Source organism: Onychostruthus taczanowskii, unplaced genomic scaffold (genome assembly GCF_017590055.1).
Source record: "Onychostruthus taczanowskii isolate IOZ18803 unplaced genomic scaffold, ASM1759005v1 scaffold5, whole genome shotgun sequence".
NCBI classification, from domain to species: domain Eukaryota; kingdom Metazoa; phylum Chordata; class Aves; order Passeriformes; family Passeridae; genus Onychostruthus; species Onychostruthus taczanowskii.
This window is the reverse complement of record NW_024502568.1, coordinates 10,648,035-10,674,438: the sequence shown is the minus strand read 5'-3', so window position 1 is coordinate 10,674,438 and position 26,404 is coordinate 10,648,035. Positions and strand designations below refer to the sequence as shown.

Below are 26,404 nucleotides of genomic sequence, written 5' to 3'. Positions count from 1 at the left end.
TCAATGTCTAAACATTTTTCTCCAGCAGGTATGACAACAGTTTCTCTCGACACTTTTCAGGTAAGTTTAAATACAGATTTCTCCTATTACTTTCCCTCCCTATGGCACATGCAAGACAATGACCATGAAAAACATTAGTTGATAATGCTGAATCTGAAACTATACAGTGCAAATCCAACATTTTTAATAAGGCCCTTAGGAATAGCATGTTTCTATGAAGATATCTGGAACAGAGATATCTGAAGACATTAAGAATGGTGCAAGCAAGCCTCTTCATTCACAGAACACAAAATTAAAATTCTTAGGAAAGAAATTACACCACTTGCTACATAAATCTCTGCGTAGCATTTTTGGATCGTTGCAATAGTGAACCACATTTAGGAAACAAAACACTTTAATAAATACCCTATTAAAATCCTACTGGATTTTTCTTCATTTTATAAAGTGTGGATGACACCAAAATGAAACATTATATTCTACTCACAGTATGAAGGCCTCAACTGAACATGCCACTGCCACAGTACCAACCCAGCTCCCTCAAGGTGGAAAGGGAATAGTTTGAAATCACACACACACACAAAATTGGGAACACAGGCTCATCCTCAGGTCTGAAAGAGACTGTGCCTCATTTTACAGAGATTTCATTAGAATCAGCCATCCCCTATTGACATGGCCTCAAACTAGCAGGGATTTAATTCTTAACTCCCAATGTTTGTGTGTATACAAACAGAGGGGAAAAAAGAGGGAGTGAGAAATTGTATGCAACTGGATGTAAATACAAAAGATATGTCTTACATACAAAAGATACATAAAATCTCACCGTGCCTTGTAAGGCTGTAGGAGTTATTTCAAATGTTTCCCATGATAGCAAATAATTATGTTGTTCTTGCATCTCTCAGCCCACCCTTAGCACTGAAGCAAACCATTTGTTCTAACACATTCCATCATTGCTTCTACAAGTTCATCAACCGAGCCTTGGATCTGCCACACTTTAAAATATTCAAGAACTCTGTTGTTAGAATCAAATTATTGAAAAATGTTAAGTGTGCACCTCTATTAGAATGTGCAGCCATTTCCCTAAATAAAACAAACCTGGAAAAATTCCTCTCATGGTCTTTGATGATATGAAGAATAAACATGTCAATTTATCATGACCTTTCCTGTCCACTTTATCTATCATAACACACTACTTAGCACACTGCATGAGACAGATGAAAGTTTGTTGGGCTGCCCAATTTTGTTCTAGCTTCCTGATTTATTATGTTAAGTACTTATCTGACATCTGAATTAAATGAGACTATCAACAGTAGAATCTAGTTTTAAGGAAAAAATAAATGATTGAGGAAGACTTGTCTCTTATATACCTGAATATATCCAGCCTTTCTTTCAAGCCCAAGATGACCAGAAAAGAATTCTTAAACTTTCTACTGTCTCCAACTCTCCCTGTTACCTCCTTTCTCTTTTACCTGGTACCATTTCTCTTACTGCAATATTTAAGCACAATTTTCATGTTCGTTTTACCAGACTCATTGTAAAATCTTGTAGATTATTTCCTGCTAACACTGAAATACAGACTCCTCTATCAACTGATATGTAAATCTTCTGTCCTGGCTTCCATCAGCTTTTCATTGATTATTTAAATAATCTCTTCCCTGGCTTTGATAAAATCATTCTTTTTTCTAGCCTGTGGTTTGGGCAACTTATCTCTCTCTTTGCAGTGCTTTCCTTCCTGCTACTTCCTTCACTCCTGCCTCCAGTTTCATTCCTTTCCCACATCAAATTTCAGGTGCCAAACTTCAAGGCCAGCCCAATTGTACGTTTTATCAATTTTTATTCAGTATACCATTCAACCTCTTGGCAAGTATGTATGACCAGCCCAAGTTACCAACTTTCCAATCAAATCTGCAAGCAAATACTCTTCTCTCTCTTGGGCACTGTCCATTAGAGTTGGGAGGATTTTCAGGCCCACCTAAAATTATCTTTCTTTTACATTTACAGTTACTATTTCTCCTTATGAACTTTGTAAGTTTCTATTAAACTCTATTGCTATAAATCTTGTGAGAAGAAAAAAAACCCAGCAGAAATCTTACCACTGATGCAGCAAGATGCTGATCATCACTCTTCTTCTTTTCCTTTATAACCTGTTAATCCTCATCCATCTTCCCCTGTCTGATTGCTAAGTTTTTGGAATAGGAAGCAATTTTTCCCCTACATTTGCATAGAAAATAGTACAACAGGGCCTTCATCCAAGACATGGATCCTTAGTACTATGATATTAGAAGTTGTAAGGCAATGTATTGTAAGAATAATTACAAGGCCAGAGATCTGCAGGACTGCATTACACACAATAAAGGCTGCAGATACAGTAGATTTCTTAACCACAGCTGCACTGGCAGAAAATAAACCTTTACCCATGCACCACATCACATTTATACAATATCCTTTAATATACTACAAAACAAGGAGGATTTTCTGATTATTTTGTTATTTTTTTATACATACAAGGAAGGAATAGTTCAAACCTAATGACTCTGTCAGTTGCTCTTTATACTGTAATTTCTGCTATGCTTTTTTAGTGATCACAGACATATGTCTCTTTACCAAATTAAGTACATACACATTTAAGTGACAGCATATTTTTAGAATGCAACATTATATGTTGGCAACAGAAAACTACAACATCACAACATCTAAATTTATAAAAAAGCCAGCATAACACTGTGATAGTATCACATTAAAATAAAATTGCACTATATTATTATAGCATTTGAAATTAAAGAGTTGGGAAAATGAACATTTCAAAATGTATTCTGTTTCATAAGAATGGATCTTATAATGACCATACAGAATTTGTGTTCCAGGTACATTGGATCTTGAATTGGGTAACACAAGAACGAAAAAAAGCCACAGGAATAGAAAACAAGATTTCAAAGATGCAAATAATTATTTAAGAATACATGTAAATCACCCCCCAACCCTATTTTCCTCACAAAGCTTCCTAAACAGAACACACACAGACAACTGCCTTTGCAACACCAGTTGTAATGACAACAGTCAGAAAAAAAAGAGACTATCTTCATAAACCAAACTGGCACTCAAAAATAAACCACACACACTTCTAAACAGAAGGTTTTATGAAAAAAATGGAGTATCTGTAACAGTGCACCACAGATCTACACAGTATGAAGTTTATCTCACTAATCAGTCATTAAGTGAAGGTTTAATAGTTCCATAAGGGAAGGTAATTCCCTCTTTTTCTAATACCTTCACATCATTAAGTGACTGCCAGTTTCATAGAAATGTGCTTACATCCTTCTGAATCACAACATAAAAATACCAAATACTTAACACTGAAGGAAAACAAACCCCATTAATACAAAAAATACTGAAGACCCTGCTCAGAAATCCTGCCCCCTCCTCCCCCATTAGAAGTGGTTAGTGTTTATGCAAACGTATTACTAATGTGTATTACAAATTAAGCAGAACAGAATAATCTTTTGCCTAGACTTACAGGACATTTTACGTCTTCAATTAGATGAGCAGCAACAATATTCACTTTGAGCTCTAAAATACCTTTCACAGACAGAGAGGTTAATTGGTTGATCTTAGACTATGGATAAAATTCAATACCTAAATTAAATGCATGTGTATAGATAGATATAAAAACATATATATATATATATATAAAAGTATAATTGTACTTTTTGATACAGTTATTTTAATTAGAAAAATAGACACCTTTTTAAAATTAATTAAGTTTAAATCCTATTCAGGAAAAAGCTTGCATAATATTAACACTGTATTTTTAACTCTTACTCAAATACAGCCATATGCTTTTTTTGGGTAAATTTATTATTAATATCCCTGGTATGCAGATAAATGTTTAATAGCAAATTGATATACATTTCAAAAGAACAAATAACTGTGTTTTATAAGCACTGTATTAAAAAGTATCTATGGCACATTTATGGATACAAAAAATCCTAATAGGGTCAAACTTATAAGACACTGACTAATGTTACAAGTAGGTACTTAGAAACATGCTGCATTTTCCCCAAATTCCATTATGGTAACAAACACAAAAAGATGCTGATATCCAGTTCTGTTAAGTACATCTTTAGTTCCACCCATTACACAATATCAAGTCAGAAAACAGTTTTATCTGACTGGTGGCTCAATGGCGCAGCCTATGTGTGCAAAAGTAGAACACAGCAAGTTTCCGGTTTTAGAAATGAGTGCCAACCCTCTGGTTTTGCTGCATTTAGATAATCAAACATACCTACAATTTGCAAAAGTGATGAGCTGCATAAATGAAGGACAATTTCAATACAATATGCATACTTACAGACCTAAACTAATTAAATTATTGGCAACATATAACATGAAATCCAAGTGATTCTGTGCAGAATTAATAAATAAGTATAATTAATTTGGATATTTCTCTGTAGGACTAGATTTGAAACAACGATTTTCACTTAACCTTTATTAAAAAGATACTGAAGAATATAAATATATATGCATACATAACACAATTTCACCTCACCACCTTTAAAATGCCCATTTGGGTACATTAATACTGTTTGGTTTGTTTCTTATTTTCAGAGACAAAATACCTACTTAGATTTACACTTTCATTTCCAAAGAAATATACCAGCGTAAAATGTTTTACTACTGTGATACAAGTAATTAATGAATTCTGTAGCACAGAAGGATGCAAAGCACAAACAAATACTCTCCTGCTATATATGCATTTAACACGAATTAGCTTTCCCACTTCCCCATCACAACCCTCACTCAGTCCAAAGCAACCAAATTCAGTAATTCTCCTTAAATATGACCACAAACCAGTTAAAGCACAGGATCCAAGTGTAGACTGTAAAAACTGGGGAGAGAAAAGACGTAAAAGAGACAGGGACTGATCAGCTCATGCCTCTAAATAACTGGATAATAATTTTCAGACTGGTGAAAATACCAGTTTGTTCATTCCAGGTGGGTGTCCAGTACCTGGACACAACATGTCATGACGTGTATCACTTATTTCAAGTGAGCTGAACGATCTTAGGGTGTCTGAACTGGGGAGACCTGCAAGCAGAGCAGTTTGTTTAGTTAAAGAAACACTCCCCTAGTTAATCTGACAGATTTTAAATAAAAATAAAAAGCCTTTTTAAAAAAAAAAAAAAAGCCTTTTTAAAAAAAAAAAAAGTCACTTTCTTCCTAACAGAATATAAGCATATATGCATAGAAATATAGAGGCAAAACTCTCAAATAAAATCTTATTTACAATCAGATATTTGTATTCTGTTTTAGAGAACAAAGTCATAATGGTTTTATAAAGCCAAGTATACCGACATAAAGAAGTCTTTTTTTTTTTGTCATGCAGAGTTCGCTGCTAATCCAGACATAGAAAAGAACAGTGTTTTATATTTACACTCCATTCTTTTTTTTTTTTCTATTATTCTAAAAAAATGACCCTGCATATTTACTCAAGCTGTTTAAGTGGGTAAGAAGTGCAAATAACATGGCTTGCATCATGTTACAAACTCAAATAAGTAAGAAAGCTGCCAGCACAAAAATATATGTTAAATTCAGAAAAAACAGATGATTTATATAAATAAATAAAAAATATATATCTTAAATTCAGAAAAACTTATGCACCAGTTAATTTGAGGACTGCAAAACCTCTTTTAGACATCTAAAGATTTTTTTTTTCATTGTTAGCAGCTCTTGTTTTTTGTAAACATTCAATTAATGAAAAACTCCTGGATTTAACTCAAGCTTCGATAATGTTGTCCCTTTGTGTTCCACCTGAAACAGTTTTGGAGGCTTGTTAACAAATAGGTCAAATGCTTCTATTTCTTTAGATGCAAAAAAAATTCCATACACTAATTTCACTTTATTTGCTAATGCTGTTCATTGCTGACTGTTAATAGTTTCTCTGGACATTTTCACGTTAATTTTTGAAGAGCTTGTAGTGCTTAGAATGCATGGAAATGATCAGCCACATATTTGTCACTAAATTGTCCAAGCCAAAAAATCAGATGTGGGAAACAGCATTGACAACCTGCATTCTACAATGACCATGTCTTGTTCTAGCAGTATGGCTTTGTGTATTTATTTAGCAGTACTCTTTAGTGCTAATTCAAATAGAAATTTGTATTTGGCCATGGACATCCTCATAGCCTGAAAAGAGATATTTATTCTGTAAAAGTTAAATCCCTACTCCTACTGTTTCTTTGGTTGCTGTTTGCTCATTCTAGAATTAAACTTGTCTCACACATTTTTCATGTTTGATCCACTGAAATAAAACTAGACTACTTTTATAGACATGGCTTTATTAAAATGGATGTTTACTAGTTAGATCACACTGCTCTACAGAAAATAATTCTCCTGCTGCTTATAAACATTTTGATCAGCCATATTCAAGTGAAAGAACAAGTCTAAGGGGGAGGGGGAAAGGAAAAGAAAGAAAATGGGAGGAGTAGAGACTGATACCATGCACAATTCTCATGTGACCTGCGGTACTACCTAATTAGAAAACATAAAGTTTCCATAAACCTTTCCCTGGAAGCAGCAGCATTCTTACTATCACATTTCAGTCCATGTTGGCTGATTCACCTACGTTTCTGTGAGTAGAAGAACAGAAAACGCAATGCATAGTTTTGAGGAAGAAATCTAATGGCACATTGTAAACAAGCACTACCAGTTTAGAAACAGAATACAAATAAAGCAAAGGGATTTTTCCAACAGATCTTTCTTCATTATAGTACAGGACACATAAGAGAATGCTACTGAACTGCAACCTCAATTATACTGGCCAACAAATTACTTTTAACCATTAAATTAGAAATGTTCTTCAGCACTATTCAGTTTAGCATTCTACACTGTCTCCAGGCTGAAGGTGGTCTGCATGTTGAACTTAGTACTGTGTGGGTTATAGTCTTTGTTTGCAGTCTTAACTGGGGATTGCACCTTAGCTACCGTAGTTCAAGCGTAAAAATACTTTGTCTGTAACACTATATACTGTTGCCAGCGACCCTCTAAATCCTTGAACCAACTGTGTCCTCTGGTGTCACAGAAGATAATGCCAATTTATTGCAATGTGTGGCTTTTTTAACTGATTAAAATTAAGCCGTAAACACGTGACAATGGAATTAGCACATTTAGAGAGTCTGTTTTCCCACATCCCATTTTGCGCTAGTGCGGCTGATCCCTGCAACTCTACGCGGGTGCAATTTTAATGACTTCGCTAGGTTTTGATGTTCTTATGAAAAAGCAGTGCTTGGTGTTTGTGGAGAAGGTAGATATGGAGGCTGAGTAGCTGTGATTGCGGACACTGTGACATCGTCTCTGTTTTTCGATAGGATCGGTGTCATTTTCCTCCCCACGATAAGACACCTCACTGACAGAGCCCGATTAGGGAAAATTTTATTATAAAATTCACTTCTATCAAACAAGGATGGAGTGATAAACAGTTCAGCCTTAGGGAAGAAACAGGAAAAGATTTTTCTTCTCTCTCTCTCTGTCCCTTTTTTGTTTTCTTTTTTTTTTCCCCCCCATTTGAGAAAAATCCTCCCTCCTTGTAGGACTTTCCCTGAACGTGAATGTGTTAAGCTAATATGAATTCTCCAAATGTAGAGATCAAAGACATACGAATGTTGTTCTAAAAGGAGAATAGCTGTGTTACCTCACAATTCCGGAATATGATTTTAAAAAGTAAAAAGTGAGGACATTTTCTGAATTACATTTTCTGCTAAATTCATTATAATCAAAAGTCTTCTGAACAGGAAGCTTAGGGAAACACAATTTTATTTTCCAATATTCACTAACATTTCTCCCTGGTTAGAAAACTGGCAAGCTGCAGGGTAAACAGGGAAAATGGATAGTTGTGGTGCTCTAATGCTTGAAGGTAGACTAACCTCCAAGGAAGAACATAAAAGAAATATTGATTTTATCTTTTTTTTAATACTAAAACATCTTTGCTTCCGCATTTGGTAGCTCACAAAGGATACCTCTAACAGGGCATCCAGTGCTTTATATGCAACATGTTTCTGTAATCAGCACAGAGGTAGCCAGTAAATATCATCTCTAGAAGATGTCTTGGGGAACTTGGAGAATGAAGTCCAGGTACACAGAGTAATTAATTAATTCCAGTTCTTATTTTTTTACTTTACACATTTTCTTAATTTACATTGCATCACTGATAATTCACTGATTAGGAAATAAACAGCGCTAAAAAGTAATTTTTCTAAAAAAAGAAAAAAAAAGAAACGAACACAATGGAAAAGAGTGTACTGATGATTTTTTCAGGCTTTCACATCCAAGTAACAATGCCATGAACCAAATGATTGTCTTGGTTGCTCAACAATAAAACCTCCAAAGAAAGAAAACCCTAAGCACTGCCAGTGTTTTTTTTTTATTTATGTCCAAACTGGAGTCACTACATTGAAACCATTCCCTCAAGATGGTGGCCTCAAAGTTACAGATGCTCCTTAAATGAGTTTTAAGCACTTTCAATTAGAACATTACAAATCAGCTGTCAAAGAGAGCCTTAGCATACAAGTCCTTCTGGCAATGTTCTACATTTGCTTTTATTAAATAACAATGGGAGGATGTTTACAAGCATATATAATTTTCATTAGGCACACTCAACCCAAACAGAGTACACATATGATGCAAACTTCAAATAACTTCAGTAGCAGTTGTAGCCCTGAAGTAAAAACTTGCCAAAAATGCCTCCTTATTTGGCTAACACATCTTTCTAGAAATTGTATTTACTGACATCTGTGCCCTTCTATTAAGCTGAATAGAAGTATTAACTGAAGGGTCTGCTGAAATAAACACTGCAATAAATGTTATGGTTCTATGAAACTACATTAGACTCAGCCATCAAGACAGCTTAGCTTTTCTACTTGCAACTTGCATGAAAGAAGAGATAAAAATGTTATTTTACACTCTTGGAATAATCAAGACAAAACATGTGTTCCATCTATCTAAAATTTCAAGTTGAGCACACTGTATTTTTAATAACGTACAAATTATTTCAGAAGTCATGATCATACTACCCAGTCTTATCTTGAAACACTAGATTCTATCAAATACCACTACATTTTTCAACTGATGATTCAGTTCTATGCTGTGCAGTTCCACACAATCAGAAAAAGAAAAATGTTTACAAAAATAACTGCATTACAACAAACATCAGTGTGAAAAAATATGACTAATGAAGGTAAGGCAGATCAATTAAAGGGCAAGTTGGAACTCCAACACATTTCTTTTTAGCCTTCAAAATAAGATTTTAAACAATGAGTTAGTGATTTCAGTAGGGGAAGTAGCCAGAGGAAAAAAGTACATCATTTGACTAGTGGTCTGTTAGATAGATTTCCTTCAATAACTTCTTAAAAGAACATTTGCTTCTGATTGACTGTAGCTGAAGCGTCAGAGCTGTTAACTGTGTATTAAACATGGGAAAAAAAATACAGCTCAATAACCCCATCTAAACACAGAGGAATTCTAATTAGCAACAACAAGGCAATAAGGCTGCTCTCCCCTACAACTTCTTTCACATAAATGTCTCTAAACCTGCTTGGAACTTTCTATCTTTTCTGGGAAGGGGCAAAAGAAAACTATTTGAATAATTTAAACAGCTCAGTGTTACCTACTCCTTGTGCTAAAGTTGGCCATTCCTCTCCATGTGCAGCCTGAACAGGGAGATGGTGAGAATGGCAGGAAACAAAGGTGAGATCAGAGAAGATCATAATTCTGTTCTAAATGAACACCATGTATAAATACATAGTGTTGCACTTTGCAACAGAAACCAGAGTTACACCTGAACTCCGGTACCCAATTGAACAATTAGGACCTGAACACAATGATTAGGTTTTTTCCCCTGTAATATACCCAAACAGCAGCACTAACCAAAAGTCTCCTGGAAGGAGCAAGCAATTCCCTTTCTCTCTCCAAGACATAGCATATGAGTTGCCTGTGTGGATCTGTGTAGCTATAAATACACTTATCTAGAAGAAATAGTCAAACAGTCTTTTCTAAGAGGAGTGCCTGATTGGTTAGCAGAAAATTGATACAGTGGAGTGAAGAATAACTGATAAAGAGATAATCCAGTGTGGCAATGTAGTTCTGCAGTGCTGTAGCTCCTGCCTTCATTGGGTGGTGAGTGTAGGGTGATGGAAGAAAAGGACAGGCTTCTGTTGTTTGCATTTGAAGTATGAGGGAGACATGGTGTGAGCAAACTTCAGATGTGAAGAACAAAAGCCCAGTTTTCCTCTATACCATCTTTAACTATATGATGAAGCCTAAAGCTGAAACACTGTGCTATTCCACTTTTACAGCTGATGTTCTCTTTATCTGTTTTTTACCTCTATAAAGCAGAGATACAAATACCTGCATGTACTTATTTGGTGCATGCATAGCTTCATTTCCAGAGACAGGATCAGTGCATATGTTCTAACCTAACCTTAATTTACACAGTAATTTTTCAGACTGCTACATCATGCTCATTACTGGCGTAGCCAAATATTTCCCAAGCAGGCTATATTTAACAAATGTTTAAAATTATTTCTACAAGGATTAAACACCCACAAATTATTTTATTTTATATAAATGAATAATTTAGAGAGAATAGGACCTAAGCTGGTGGTGGATCAGAGTATGCCAGTTACAGGAGCAGTTAAGCGCCCATTGGCACAGCAAGACTCAAAGACCCGGTAGGTTTCAAAGAAACACTTTTTTTTTTTTCTTCCCCTTCTAGAACTCTTTGCTTTCTAGTAAAGCTGCAACCACAATGTTCTCTCTCTTAATGCCACCATAAAAAATCAAAACACTTTAAAACAAATTGATGTCCTCTTTAATATAGTCATCACATCATCACAGTGCCCTTGCACCCTGCTTGGTGACAACCAGGGGGATGCACACACACATCTCTCTCTTGCTTGCTCTCTTTTTTTTTTTTTTTTTTTTTTTTTTTAAGGCATTGAAGCGGGCAACAAAGAAGGAGAGAAAGACTGGGAGAGACACTCAATTGAGATATTGGCACCTTTGATTGACAAGATCTAATCAGCTTATCTCCACACTAATAAAGTTGATGGCCTGTGGAGCTGGTATATGTCCAGCTTCAAGTGAACTTTCAGTAGCCAAAGCCTCAAGGGCCAGGACTAAGACTGAGCTTATCTAAACTGATTTAAATCAATTCCTAATGGGCTATTTCAATTTGATCAATTTGAAAGGTTGGAAACCTGTAACCACTTGACTAAATTGTCCTGATTTGTGCTGGCATCACTGGAGATTTGGTCAGAGACACAAACTATTTATCTGCGATGAAACAATGGAGTACAACTGATACACTTCTGAAATCATTTCACCCTCCTTAAAGTACTGTTCACTTTATCACAAATTGGATGTTTTACAGATGAACTTCTCTTGCACTCAATAGAACATTCTGAAGTATGATGTTTGAAAATGGGTAGTGAATGCCACAAGCAAAATTCCCTATGTCATGAAAAGCAGCTGGGCTGAAGGGCTTTGTAGCTATTGAACAATTGTTTTTCTGAATTAACAGATTCCTTCATGTACTTTGAGGGACTGCCAGTCCCACTGAAGGTGTGCTGGCAGAATTGAACACTATGAAAGGAACGACTTGAGCATTTGGATAGATTTCATTCTTTATCAGCAGAATTAAACAATTCACTTCTGAAGTTCTTGGAATTCATTTTGCAAAGCTCAATGCACTCTCAACTCCAGAATAACATGTCAAAGAAACATCTGTGGCTATAGGTACTGCATCACATGAGGAAAAGGGCTTGCTGCTTCTTTCACTGCTTTTAGGAGTGCAGAGAATTTCATAGCACCAAACTGCATCTACATGAGATAATTTCTCAATTAAGAACTCTGTTATTCATATAAAAACTAATATTTTAGGAAAACAGGGTATTACTAAACAAACATCTTATGATGTGGAACTATATGCTTGTAAACATTTCACAGATTTGACAAACCATGAGCAGTGAAACCAAATATAAATATTTTTCAGTCAATAACACATATGAACACCTTAGGAATGTCTTGTGTTTAACAGAGGTAATTTAAGCACTTTCCAAAGGAAGAGTTTTCTGGTATTAATGCTCGATTACAAAAAACCCTAAGCAATATTTTCATTCAGATTGTGGTTTTCAAGTTGTAATTGCTTTATACAAAATCCACTCTAGTGTTATCACTCAATATCATCTTCACTGCTGTACATCTGAAGATAATTTTGCAATAAAACTTAATTGATAGAGCTTATTTTTCACTAATCTCCTAATATAGAAAAATGAAAAAGTACTAACAGTATGTATTATAAGCTATGACCCTCACAGTGCAGGATATTTCTAGTTTATCAAACTAAAATAGATCCATTTTACGGCATCAAATATTTTATATACTTTAATAATGTAGAGACTTTTTCCCCAAATAGGAAGTAAATGAAAAATTCTCTTAATAAAGAAAATTGTGGAGAGCAAAAGTCATTCACAAAGAGGATAAGCAGAACATCTCATCTCATAACATTACTAGCTTGTGCCCCACTGACCATTAGTGCAAAATTTCAAAACATTTCAGTTATGGAAATCAGTAAGTCTGCCATCAGTGACATCGATTAAGAAGTTAAATTCAGTGATTTTATAATTATAAACTGAACTCCTTCTGATGTACTGCATAAACTGGACTCTGAACATAACTTCTAAAAAATTAAAACATTGTGGATTATTTTATATTCCCTTCCCCTTTGGGTAAGCTAGACATGGTATCAGTCCTAAGACTTCTCATCAATTAAGTAAGCAGCTCTAGTGATTGCAGAGAATACCAGAAGAGAAAATAAAGCATCAGACGTTCATAGATGACGACTGGCATTTTGAATTCGTAAGGGTTTTTCTTGAACTTCAGTACACCTTAAAGACAATGGTTCCAGAGCAGAGAATTCCCCAGGTACCAGCCAGCCATTAAGCCAGCCATCATGAGAAATGTCCTGTAATCCCGAGACCTGGGGTCACACTGAGATCCAGCCACCGCAGCACTGTGTTCCTGAACAGAGTAGGTAACTTCTGTCTTGAGAAATAAGTGGTCTGCAGAGCCAGGGAGCTTCATTTGGCTCAGTTTGTCTGCTTGCCCCAGACTTTGTTCCCAGTTCTACTACAAAAAATCTGCTGGAATGGAGAATTTGACACTTTGAACACCTGGGTGTTGCTCTGCGATCTTCGTAGGCTGAAACGAGATAAACCTAAACTGTAGAACTGAGATTATCTCTCTACTCCTGCAGTGAGACTTTGAACTTGCCTTCCTCCCCAAATCAGCCACTTGCCTGCACCATTTCTGTATTGGTCTCTTGCAGAAGGATCCAAACGTACTGATTACTCAGACATGACACAAAACATCATAGAGAATCAAGGAAAATGCTCCTACTGTTTGGGATGTCTATACAGGATTTAAGATACCACCCTTCCTGATCATTCAGGACTTCTGTAAGACAGAAAAGATACTCATCATAACCACAAACATCTTTCCAGATCTGCACCAGCCTCATTTTTCTGAACCTCTGAGACAAATCTAGCTTGGTGCTGTCTTCTCACCTCTTTTTTTTTCTTTTTAAATTTAACATCTCTGTGCTTTTGTCTATCAACAGAATGAGTATAATGTCATTGTTTCTGTCTCTCAAAAGGATTACATGGATGCACAAATGAGAGCCCAAGATATTAAAGAGCAAAAACACATGGCCATCAAACTGGCAAAAAAATTGCAGCAACTTCAGTTGTCAAAATGCAAGTACGGCCTTATTTTTGCATTTGAATATCTTTCATACTGTCATTTAATGATGGAAAAGTTTTCTGAACTCAGTCATCAGCTTGCCAAGATCACTGCAGATGTATCAGTCAGAATTAGTGAGTGCAAAAGGCTGAAAGATTTGCACTTTGTCTTCTGCAAACCAAGACACGACCCGCCAGACCAAATCAGCCTCTGCATTTTTTGGCAGCCAAATCATAACAAGGCCAAAGTAATACTAAACTATTGATGAGGTTTTTAAGTTTAAATATCAAAGTGGTATATATGCAGAAGAACTGTTGACATTTGAATTTCAGCAACAGGCATTTTTTAGTCTTTTCAGGCTCTGTAAAACCTGACATTTCAGGGTTCATATACAAAACCTGCTATGATACAAAACAACACCTCTTCACCAATACTTTGTCATTTAAAACTTTGGTCTTTGTTATACAGTCACATAGTAACATTTCAGAACATATTATTGCCTAGAAACCTGTCATCCTTATGTAAATAGGAAAAATCTGCTGTATATTAATTATGATTTTTTGTAGTGATCACTTTCAGCCTCCTTGTTTCCAGTAGTCAGGTTTTCATCCCCTTTATTATTCATGTAGAAATCTGGCAGGTAAAATATAGTACCTTTATGCAATGTTTTGACGAAGCACACTAGAGAAAATGAAATTAACTGGACTACCCCAAAAAGAAAAACAACACAGGTGAAATACAACCGTTAAGTGTATTATTTTCATGACATATGGGAACTAACCTGTACAGTTCCTCAATTATTCCATAATGTATTTTGTCTGTATCCCCAACCTTTTAACAGCTGGGATTGAAATGTTTTGACATGATGATCTCTGGGTGGAAATACTGAAAGCATTAAAATATAGATATAAATAGGTGATAATGAAGAACAAAATGTGTACCATTTTCTTGCAGTCATAGTTTGCAAATTAACAAGCTGCTATTGATTTTTCTTTGAGGTCAATAACAGCATTTATTGATCCGCGAAGTTAATACTCACTGAGGTCAATATTATATCTCAGGGGTCAACATATCTGGATTCTGACTTCTATTTCCTGCCCATACATAAATATTATATAGACAAAATGGGAAAATTTCATCTTTGGAGATAAAGCACTATATTTGACTGGATACAAACTCCCCAAAACATTAAAACTTAAGAACAGAGTCTACCTGGATCATTTTCAGACAGCTCTCAAACACTTAAAATCTAGAAGTACTGTCTTCATGAACTGTATCTTCAGCCCTGAACTTAACATCTCCCAAGTACAGAATGGTCATTCATTGTGCTATTTCCCCACGGTAAAAATGAAACCATTTTAGAGACTACTCAATATCAAGGGACATCAATGTATTTTACCAAACTAAACTAAAAAGTCATTAAAAAATAATAGCTGAATAACATTTGTGGTGTTTTTGATTATGGTTATTCCCCATACCTTCCAACGTGATCTCAGGAAAAATCAAGAGAAACTTTCCTGCTGCCTTCAGTGAACTCTGGATTGGGCCCTTGTAAAATCACATCAAGTTTTCTACTCTAGTGTGTTATCCAAGCATTAACATGTCTGAAGAAAAACTGGAAGTGAGCAATTAGTCTCCTGATAAATTACTCTGACAAATGTCAATGAAGCTGTAGCACACTTATGGAAAATGACAGGGAAGGTAATAAATTTCAGAAATGCCAAGCTCATACATGGATTTTTACATCTCCACTGCAACAAATGGTCAATAGCATAACATCTCAAAATATTAGCTTTGTAAGGAATTGTAATTGTGTGAAGAGATACTATTAAACTTACAGCACAAAGGAGGCACATTGTGGCAAGCATTTAAATTGGCTAAAAATGATACTCCAGAACTTTAATAATATTCATCACATTTGCAGAACTTTACAATTCAGGAAATTTCTATCATTATGCAAAGCAGAAAACGTTATTTTATGCATGAATAAGCTGCAACAGAAAAACTGATAGTCCACAAATTGTACAGAACTAAAACTGTTAATACACAAACTCCTGAGCTCTGCAGTAGGAATGAGTAAAATACAGGTAATCTGGCTTTTGGCACTAGGACTTCTGTTTGAGTGCTTGAGCAAGCAAAGAGTCAGTAAAATAGGAGACCATAGAAAGCTATTTTCATTTTTAATTTACTATTTTACCTTCCTGTATCAAAATTTTGCTCCAAATTTCATAAATTTACAAGGCAAATATTTAAAACATTCATTTGTGACCAAAATACAGTAGTTCCCAGACAAAACGTACACATAATGGTGGAAGCGTGCTGTGCAGAGCATCATAGATGAACAAAAGGTTCTGTTACAAATGGTCTAAGATTTTTAAATGTTTTAAGTGACATCATCATGTAAATAACTATCCATGTATCTAACAGGAAAATGGAGTAAAGTAATAAGCATTGTTCTTTAAAAACATACAGAAATACATGATTGATTTAATTTACAAGTAAAAAACTACAGGCAATCTTCTTTTGAACCACTAGTTAAAATTACTTTCTTAATCAGATATTCACTCTCTGTTTTTGCATAGCTGCTTAAACATGGAAATTTCCACCAAAAGAAAAGAAAACCTTTCAAACTCAGTTTTGCTCCTCTGTGTGGTCAGGAGGACCACCATATATTTCTTTAAGAGCTACATAGGTTATGGCATATACTTCTTTGTTTCGTGACTTAATTTATTTTGAGTTTGAAGAAACTTTCTAGGAAAAAAGGAGATGACAAGCACAATTTTGTTGTTTTAATAGCTGAATAAAACAACTAAAAAAATGTGATCAACATACGGAAAATACCAAAGTTTATTCGAGCATATTTTACACTTACAAGTGATGAACTTATTCCACAAATTTAGTGTCATTTCCATTTTTATGGGCCAGGTTTTAAAAAGCATTTCTAAATGACCTTAAAATGTTAAAATTAACATTTATTCTGTTATACAGTAAATACCTAATCTAGTTCATACTTACAAAGACATACTTACAAAGTTTTGCTAGAATACTTGTATAGAACATTTTATGGGTATGCAATAAAAAACCCTTCCCTTGAATTATTACCATTTGAGCAATACTCTGACTTGCCATTTTAAACTCATTTGAGAAAATATCATTGTTTCTAGACTGGATTTAAAATACATCCTCTCCATAAAATTGAAAGCAATTAATTAAAAAAATAATAAAATAATGAAAAAAAATTAATGTGACCCCTATGTTTCATTCTTAACACTTCTATACCTCCTATTTCACTACTGAAAAATAGGGCACTAAAACAGAAAAATCACTTACATATGGAGTAAAGCAAATATAATAATTCTTAGAAAATTTCTCAAGATGGCATTCCAGCCAATTATTACAGTAGGCAAGTGCCAAAATATTCAACACATGGAAATCTTACAACACTCAACTGTAAAAATCAGATTAATACTTTCAAGACATCTGTAATGAAAACACAGAATTATTGCATCCCAGTGAATAACAAAAAATCAAAACCTAAACAATACTCTCATTTCAACTGTTTTTTATGTTGGCTCTCTAGATTCTGCAAGGGAGCTAAATAGAAGCCAAAACTCAAACACATGAACACTTAAAAACTTCAGTTTTACAGAGTCACAAACTCCATAAAATATGGAAAAATTCACCCCAGTAGACACCAGCCAAGTAGATGCAAGAGATTACCTTTGCAAGATATACAATGTCAATTGAGGAATATATTTCACAAAAATGCAAACCACAACGTGATCCCTCGATTTGGAGATAATCAGACACAGCTCATCCTCCCTGATGGAAACAAACTCTTATCTTGCAAATCTTTTTGGAAAGGTACTAAGCAAAACAGAGAGAGTGACCAGTGATAGATTTACCTGAAGTTGTGTCAGGAGAGGTTCAGGTTGGATATTAGAAAAAGGTTTTTCCCCGCAGAGGGTGCTTGGGCACTGGAACAGCTCCCCAGGGCAGTGGTCACAGCACCAAGCCTGACAAGAGTTCAAGAAGTGCTTGGACAATGCACTCAGGCACATGGTGTGATTCTTGGGGTTGTCCTGTGCAGGCCAGGAACTGGGCTTGATGAGCTTTATGATTCTTATAGATCCCTTCCAACTGAGCATTTTCTATGGTTCTGAATCTTCCCCAGCATGCACATCAATGTGTCAATCAATGTGCACGTGCCCACACTCATTTGTAATTTAATATGTAAATATTTATGCTGTGCCAATAAATAAATATGCTCTGCCAACTGGGCATGTTTATAACCATGACAGTTTATTACATCTGTTAGGATTAGGCCAAGAATACAACATTCCGTATCAAAATTTACAGTTACAATTTTGGAGATAGCAAAATACGAGGTAAAAGAGAAATTGGCAGAAAAAGAACCACAATGTGACAGCTGATAGTTGGAATTAGGAGCAAGGAAAAAGTTCACAAAATATGGAAGGGACACAAAAATCACAGAAGAAAACAAAAAGGTTCTCTCTTGAGCCAAGAAAAGATACAGAGAAGAATGCACAGATGCGCATAAGTGGCCTGTGACTCGTGTAAAACAGTGAATTTGTATTCTCAAAACCATGAACTACAATTTTGTTGGTCTACAGTTCCTCACAACAACTAGTAGCTAATAACCAGAAGTATTTTCTCAAAATAACATTGAAACAGCTCAAAGAAACTCGCAGTGCTAGTTCATACTGCCAGTTCAGAGAGATGAGTGGTACTGCACACCAGCAGTTCCACTCACACTGACAGGATGAAATCAAGCCAGTCAGTAAACAGCTTCCAACATGGAACTCCTGAGTCTAAAGTTTTGATTTAAAAATAGAGACTTGGATGGTCGGCAGTACTTGCACAAATTAGAGGTCATGTCCTCATCTGACACACATTACACAAGCTGACATTTCAACTGGAACTGGACTAAGGTTCCACAATGTTCAGCACTTCTCAAACCTGACTGCTTCCTCATGCAACACATGGATAATTTTTTGGACCATAAGTGTCAGTAATTACAGAACAAAAATAAACTCTATCAGCAGTATAATAAAATCATTATCATACAGCAGTATGGTGTGACTTTAACTGCATGAAGAAATACCCAGATAAGATGCTCTTCCATCATTTCATACGGTGATAGGATGATGGTTTTCAATTCTGTGCTTGTATGTCCTGTTCAGGCCAGTAGTTTGGGTTCCCCCTCCCTGCCTGTATTTCCACCCCCCCAAAAAAATAATAAAAAAAAAAATTGTGTTACTGTAACTCTTTAGTCCTAAGATGTTCTACCATGAAAACCCTTTTTATATTGGCTTCACTAGAAAAGCACGCTCAGTACAGATATATTTTTTAATGTTAAACTTCATTCTTTAGTGCATTTGGAGGAAAACAGTGTTAGCCTATCAGGAAGCAAAGGTAGAAAGCTTCAAACAAGAAATATAAAAAAATCTGCAAAATACAGGTGAGCTTTGTCAAGTCAAAGCTCATCAACTTCTCTTCTCGATGCAAGTTGTAATATAAAAAGCCTTTGCCAAGCAAGACCTCATGCTGCGCAAATTCAGCCATGCGTATGTAGCAAAAAATCTGTTAAAAACTATTTAAAATCAAGTTGTTTACTTAAATACCAGAAATTCCAATTCACCAAAGTATCTTTTAAATGAAACATACAGCTGATGTTCTTGAGAATGAACTTGCCAAATGAAGTCATTAAATTAGCAGTGCATTAATATTTTTGAAGGTCAAAAGTGGACTTGCAATTCCATTCAGCTGTGCTCTTTCAAAAGTTGCAACAGACTGACTGTCACTGCCAAGTCAGTATCACTTGGAATCAATTCCTTTCACTTGGTGAAAGTTCAAAAGGAGTGCTAGTGGTATATGGCACGGGAGGGAGAGAACAAATCATAAGTAAATGGGAACAGTGTTTAGGAACAACACATCAGAATTTGAGTTCTGCCCATTAAAGATTAACCAGCAGTTCCCAACTATCTGAAACTTTTCAGACAAATTTTCTACAACTAATTTTCCTCAGGGAGGAGATGCAACCTGATCAAAAGATCTTCTCAGGCCTATACAAGTTGAACATTTACTTGCTAGAGGCTTGACTGGACTTTTTTTGTCAACCTGTTGAAATGGATTTTCTGGACAAGCTATGTTAGATGAAATTCTGACATCTCTTGGAGACACCTAAGCACAGTGGCTGGGAGTGTTAACAAATAACGAAAGAGAATATAAACATATATATGGAGGACAGACAACTGGTGGCCTTTTCTATTACCTCTTTCTCAAACCAAGGTGGTTTGGAGAGTTTGCTCACACTGCTAGCAACAACAGATACTGCTCAAAACATCTTTTTGTTTTTATCCTTCTTTCTTTTATTTGCCTTACCTGCTCAGAACCAGACAACAAACTCTGAAATGTTATCACAGAGGGGAAAGCTCCCTGAGGCTAAATAATTTCAAAATTGAAAGAAACAGGTAGTGTAAGTTCAGACCAAAAACTAGCCATATACCTTGACCTGAAATCCTCACATTCTTATTAGGACAAAAAAAGTCTTCAAAAGCTTTACTACAGACTTAGGAATAAGCTACAATGAATGCATTCATCAATAAACACCATTTTATGTGAATAAATACATTAAAGAGGGTCAGCACCAAAAAAAAAAAAAATTATGCTTAAATACTGTTATCTCTGATTCAGTTAGAGGTTATTTCCTATATGACAGTCTATGCAGTAGAGGTGGTCTAATAGAGGGTCTGTAAAATAATGCTTTAATGTTATCTTCTGAGTTCAGCTTATAATTCAGATATTAGTATTATTCAGTTATTCTATGACAAATGCAAGGTATTTGTGAAAACATATACAGATTTTAGCCTGTGTGATTATTTGTCTGGCATACACATGGGAAGTACTTTAAGTTTCTGATAATTGAAAAACAATGTTTTCATCATTCTAGCGTGGAATTAAAACTCATAAAACTATGTTTCTATTACATATAATAATGCATCTTTATAAGGTTATTGCTATGTTTGCTCATCCGAAAATCAGTCTTAAGCAAACCTGAACTGGATGAGAGTTCCTAAAAAGACTGAAGTTGTCCCATGACATGTGGTACAATAATGAATTCCTGCACATGTAAAATAACCTGTGATTTCTTCCAAAACAGAGGGCAAAAAGGTGAAATTTGGATCACTACTTTTCGTACTGTAACTTAGCAAATCTGTACTACTGAACAGATTTGACATTCCTTATTTGCTGCATTAATGATATAATCCTAAACCTACTGAGGTGAAAGATAAGCCCTCTTTTTATTGGAAACCCAGTTGAAAGGTGCTGAACACCAAAAGATAATCTTTTAACAGGACTGGTCTTACAACTCTAAAAAGTGTTTCCTCATCTCTTCAAAAAAAGTAGTTGGAAAGGGGTTTTTTGGTAACAGTTAGAGGGCAGTACTCTCAATTAATGAAAATGCACAATTTCCTTACTTTATGGTAAGTATTTTATGTATTTAAAAATATAAGAAAATACCAAAATAATCTCTATCCTGCATTTGAAACAACACATGGAAATGCAGAGGGGCAAGGAGCCGAGGGAACAGACTTTGAAAACCACTATTCAAAGCTGGGTGAATTACTGGATAAACTTTTCATGACCACAAAGGTGCAAGGCCCATACTGCTGCTGAACCAAATCCTTGCCAGAGCCAAGGAAAATTGGGATGGTGGCAGAATTTGAATTAATATGGAAAGGAGTATCTGAATAGAGAGAAAGGGTATTAAAGAGCTAGAACTGGGAAGGTCAGAGCTGGGAAGGATGCTGAGAGGAGGGCCAGGAGGGAGGAGCAGCTCGGTGACTGCACAAGCAAGGAACCAGCAGGAAATATTCAAACTGAAGGCGTGAAAAGCCCTTCCCTGGTATTAAAAACTGTATGGTAAAGCACTAAGGAATGGAAACTGAGTAGTTTGGTCTCTCCATACCCTCTCAACGCTGCTTCTGACTGTTTATTACAAAGCAGCAGCACAACCCAAACATGATTCCCCCCATGACCGTGCAGCTGGGATACTCCTGAGGCCTGACATCCCCAGAAACAAAAATCTCTCCCTATTTCTTCCTCCTCACCACTTTAAAGCCCAGACTATGAAGAAGGGCAGAGGGCTTAGAGATGTAGGAATGCAATATGCCACTTCAAAATGAATTTCTGAAACAATAAACAGATTTAAATAGAAATCAGCCAGAAAAGAAAAAAAATTATATATGAAACATGAAATACTGCTGCTAGCAGAAGAAACAGGGATCATGAAAACCTCTCTCTGATGGTGACTGGAAACTGCATAAAAACTCATTTCACTATAGAAACTTTGGATTACGATTTCAGTAGAAAGATGTTCTGGCATATCAAAGAAACACCTGAGGAGGAGATATTGGTATATGCTCCAGAACTCAGAAGCCCTCTTTCTCTAATGAAAGGTTTTACACACAGTATCCACATATACATGTATGAATAATTCATTAGAGATGAAATAGGTAGATATTAAGTGTAAATATCCAGGACAGGAATAGCCTTTTTTATTTAAAGCAAGGGGCATTAGAAGCAAGGTCCTGATTTTCAAAACTTGGTTTCCATTTCCATATTCTTAGTTATGTGGAGCTCAAACGTAATCAGAATATGCACACACCTGAAGACAGAACAGGGATGCAAAGGTCCAAGAGATATTAACTAATTCAAGTAAATTATTAAGCATACAAAATTACAAAGGAGAAAGAGCAACCCTTCCACTAGTCTAATGTAGCCCTATATGTATGAACATTAGGATCTGTTGTTTTGTTTAATTAACATTGGATGTTAGAGCCACTTGAAGTTTTTTTAAGCTGAGCAAACATTTTTTAAATTCTATTGTACCTGTAAAGTAAACTCCAGCTCTTTCAACCGTAATGGAATGGAAACAGTTTGGTTGATATACTTATTTTAATTTTAATGGTTTCACACGTTATGACAGTTCTGGTGTGCATCTCATTTATGACACCTGACCAGCACAACCACGCCATGAAAAATGGAAGGAGAGGGTCCTTCAGGGCTGCTTGGAGATTCAGATTGTTCCATCAGTAAAAGAGTGAGAAATCCAAATCTGTGGCATGCTGCTGTGGAAATGTGCTTGTACATCAAATTCCATTACTCACGTGTGGCAGGACACCTCCTAGAGCTCTGTTAAAACAGTTCCCTTCTCATGCTAAAATCATTGACCTTGAAGACTCCTGCCTTCAGAAGCACCTAATAAACATTTGTTAATATGCTTTTACTGCTCTGTTCACTGCACTTTCACTCAGCGCTGCATCCAGATAAGACAATAATTAATATTATTTCAAAAAGAAGCAAACACACCCTTGCCTAAAGAGATTCCTATTTGCTTTTCACCAAGTAGGCTGCCAATGCTTTGAGATGGCTCTGACCAGTTGCCTGTAGGCCACTACAACATTACATTATGGATTTATGGCTCAGTCCAGAAAAGGAGGTTTGACTGTAGTTCATTACAACATGTGAAAGCCACTGAAATTTGCTTGGATCCCTTAGTAACAAGAACTAGTCATGTCACACAAGGGTGGAAAATAAGCTGTTGTGTCTCTTGCTGAGACATATTTCTCCTTTAACTGTTTCAGAGTTACATCTTCCTGAGATTCCCAATGAGTAAGAAGGATTGAAAGAAATAATAATTTTAGAACAAACTCAACTCAAGTTTCTCTTGTATATGGAACAGGAGAATTTTTCTTCCTTTGATTTCTTTTAAAACACCATGTTTACATGCTACAAAATGGGTATAAAAACAGAAGCCAAGACAAGATTTTAAAGATTAAGTACAAAAAATAGATCTATTATCCACAAATTCTTGTAGTAGCACAGATATTTCAGAGAGATTCAGAGCCACAGCATAATATCCAATAACCATGATTCATAGAAAGAAGCTCAAAACGTCTCAAATTACTGAAAGCTATAGAAATATCTAAGGGTGATGAAGGAAAAAAAAGTAAATACACGCAACATAGTTTTTCCCTGAAATCCTGGACAGTATTCAATGGCTGGATCTCTCTCTCTCTCTTATATTGTCTTGAGACAAGGTGAAACCTACATTATATAAACACAACTTTTTTTTTTTTTTTCCCCTGGGAAATATCTGGCAGTTGAGAAGAACTTAGTGAAAGCAACTCAACTGCAGAGCACAATGGTCCTCTACAGCAAGGTGTGCTCTTCCCCTTGACCATGTTTTACATTTCCATGCCAATTTTATCACTGAAGATGAATGAAGCATTTTAAACTACTTCTCATTCAAAATATTCCTGTCTGAGCAAATATATCTAAGAGTCAACAAAATTATGCCACATTCTGCAGACAAAATAAGGAAGCTCTAGAATTCATTTTGGTACTGTGGAAATCTGAGCATGGGGAACAGAATTAAGACCCTCAAAACCAGGAAGAATTTTGTGTTTAATCAGGATTAATGTGGTGAGCTCCCTTTTTCACTGAAAACAGCAATTTTCATACATTCTTAGATCTTTGTCATATTCTGAGGCTATATGGTCAGACTAAGTGGCCTGAAATTAGAAAACTGAGTTGCAGAACTAAAAAAAATGTGTGGTATTGGAAATTTATAAGGCTGTAAACTTATATTATAAACTTATAAGGCTGTAAATTTGTCTCTTTCTCACGAGGAAAGCAGATTATAACATAAATTCAGGAAAAAAAACCCCAAGAAATATTCTTTAAAACAGTGTTTTGAATTTAAAAAACAGATGAGTGCACTTTGCAGTGTTATAAGCCATTATTAAAAACTTCCCCTTCTTGGTACAAACAATGGAGACCTTTGAGATTCAAACAGCTGATGGTTTCTCTTCATGTCTTGAGAGATTTCTGTCCTGTTTTTGCCATAAAATTCAGGCAATTTAAAAGCAAATGCTCTGATTAACTCCCAGGTGCACCAAATCAGCTTCTCAAACACCTGTTAAATTCACAACATATCCCTATAAATGTTTAGAATAAAGTTCTTCTGCTTACAGTGGGCCTTGTGTACTCCAGAACTGGTTGCCAGATACTAAAGGCTTTGCGTAGTCCTTCAGGAGGTTTCTGCATAGATTTAAACATCCTCAGCATCAACAAATGACAGCAGACAAGCTATGAAAGCCTGACAGTGCTGGGCTGCCTTAGAGATGGTGACATAAGTGGCATCCTGTTCAGACACCACTGAAGTCATGAATCAATGACACTGCTCAAAGAAGGAATCAGACCTTCCAACAGATCTCAGCTTGTATGAGCAACTGTACATAAGATGAAAGGGCTTATCAATTTAGAGATGCAAACAGGAAAAAAGCTTCTAATTTATCATGGTAAGTTTCAGGAATTGTAATGTGAAATTGCATAAAATTAGTTATGTGATGTCAGATTAATCCCTAGATGATCACAGGGGCAGGTTAAAATAGTATATGTATTTTTGCTGATTAAGGTAATAAAAAAGACCCAAATGTGACTTATTCCAGAGGTGAAAATCATCCAGCTTCATTACAGCATGCAACGTACATATCCATAATTGTGCAGAGACACCACATAAATAGAGCAGAATAGATACTTAAGGGTTGTCACATCCACCTCACAGAATCACAGAATGGCTGAGGTGAGAAGGGACTTGAGATCACCTTGTCCAACACTCTGCCCTAGGGTCACCCAGAGTCAAGACTCTGCTCACCTGCACTTTGAGTATCTTCTGAGAGATGAAGAGTTGACAATCACTGTGAGCTACCTATTTCACTGTTTGACCATTACCACAGTAAAAAATTATCATGTTCTGATGGAATTTCACAGGTTCTAATTTGTGCCTCTTGTCCTGTCACTGGATATTACTGAGAGGAGTCTGGCTCCCTCTTCTTCATTGCAACCCATCAGCTATTTGTACACACTGATAAAGTCCTCCAGAGCCTTCTCTTCTCCACACTGAGCACTGTTTGTTTCTCAGCCTCCCCTCACATGAAAGATGCTCCAGTCCCTTAATTCTGTTCATAGTCCTTTCCTGGACTCACTCCAGTAAGTCAATGCCTTTCTTGTACAGGGAAGCTGAGACCTAGAAACAGCACTACAGAAGTGGCCTCACCAGTCATGTGTAGAGAAACTCTTCATGCAATAGAAGTTATAAAAAAGGCAAGACATGGTTAGAGGAGTTTGCTCAAAGAAGAACTGAAAATGTTTTATTTTATTGGGAGACCTCAACACAGAGCAACCAAAAATAATTCCAGAAGTAAGTTCCTTCATTGCACTGGATGAATCTAAATTCTCTTATACCTAGAATCATTGTGGTCTATGCCAGGAATAAAATAATTCATCAGTTTCTATAAAAATCTTTGGGGAAAAAAAAATCTACATTACAATGAAGTCAATGTTTCCAAAGTCATCGTCTTGAAATTATTTAATATTAAGAAATCATATAATATCACTCCACTCCTAGTCTTCACAGAGTTTTGGGAGTAAGAATTATACACCTCTCTTTCCCTCTTCCTGTGCATGAGATAAAAAGTAGAGACGGACACAAAGATGGGGTGAATTGGTGACTCTATGGAATTCA

General features: G+C 35.8%; 1 protein-coding gene across 6 annotated transcripts in view; it reads right to left on the bottom strand.

Annotated features, from left to right (window-relative positions):
• Positions 1-26,404, bottom strand: part of VTI1A (vesicle transport through interaction with t-SNAREs 1A) — a 255,727-nt gene that overhangs the window by 166,610 nt on the left and 62,713 nt on the right. For 2 of the 6 annotated variants that reach the window (XM_041415925.1, XM_041415927.1), the window contains one exon: positions 12,518-13,248. The exons of the other annotated variants lie outside the window; for them this stretch is intronic. In XM_041415925.1, coding sequence (XP_041271859.1) covers positions 13,034-13,248 — 215 coding nt within the window. In that variant the 3' untranslated portion in view covers positions 12,518-13,033. Of the gene's footprint in view, positions 1-12,517; positions 13,249-26,404 lie in introns of those variants that run through there. 6 annotated transcript variants of the gene reach the window in all.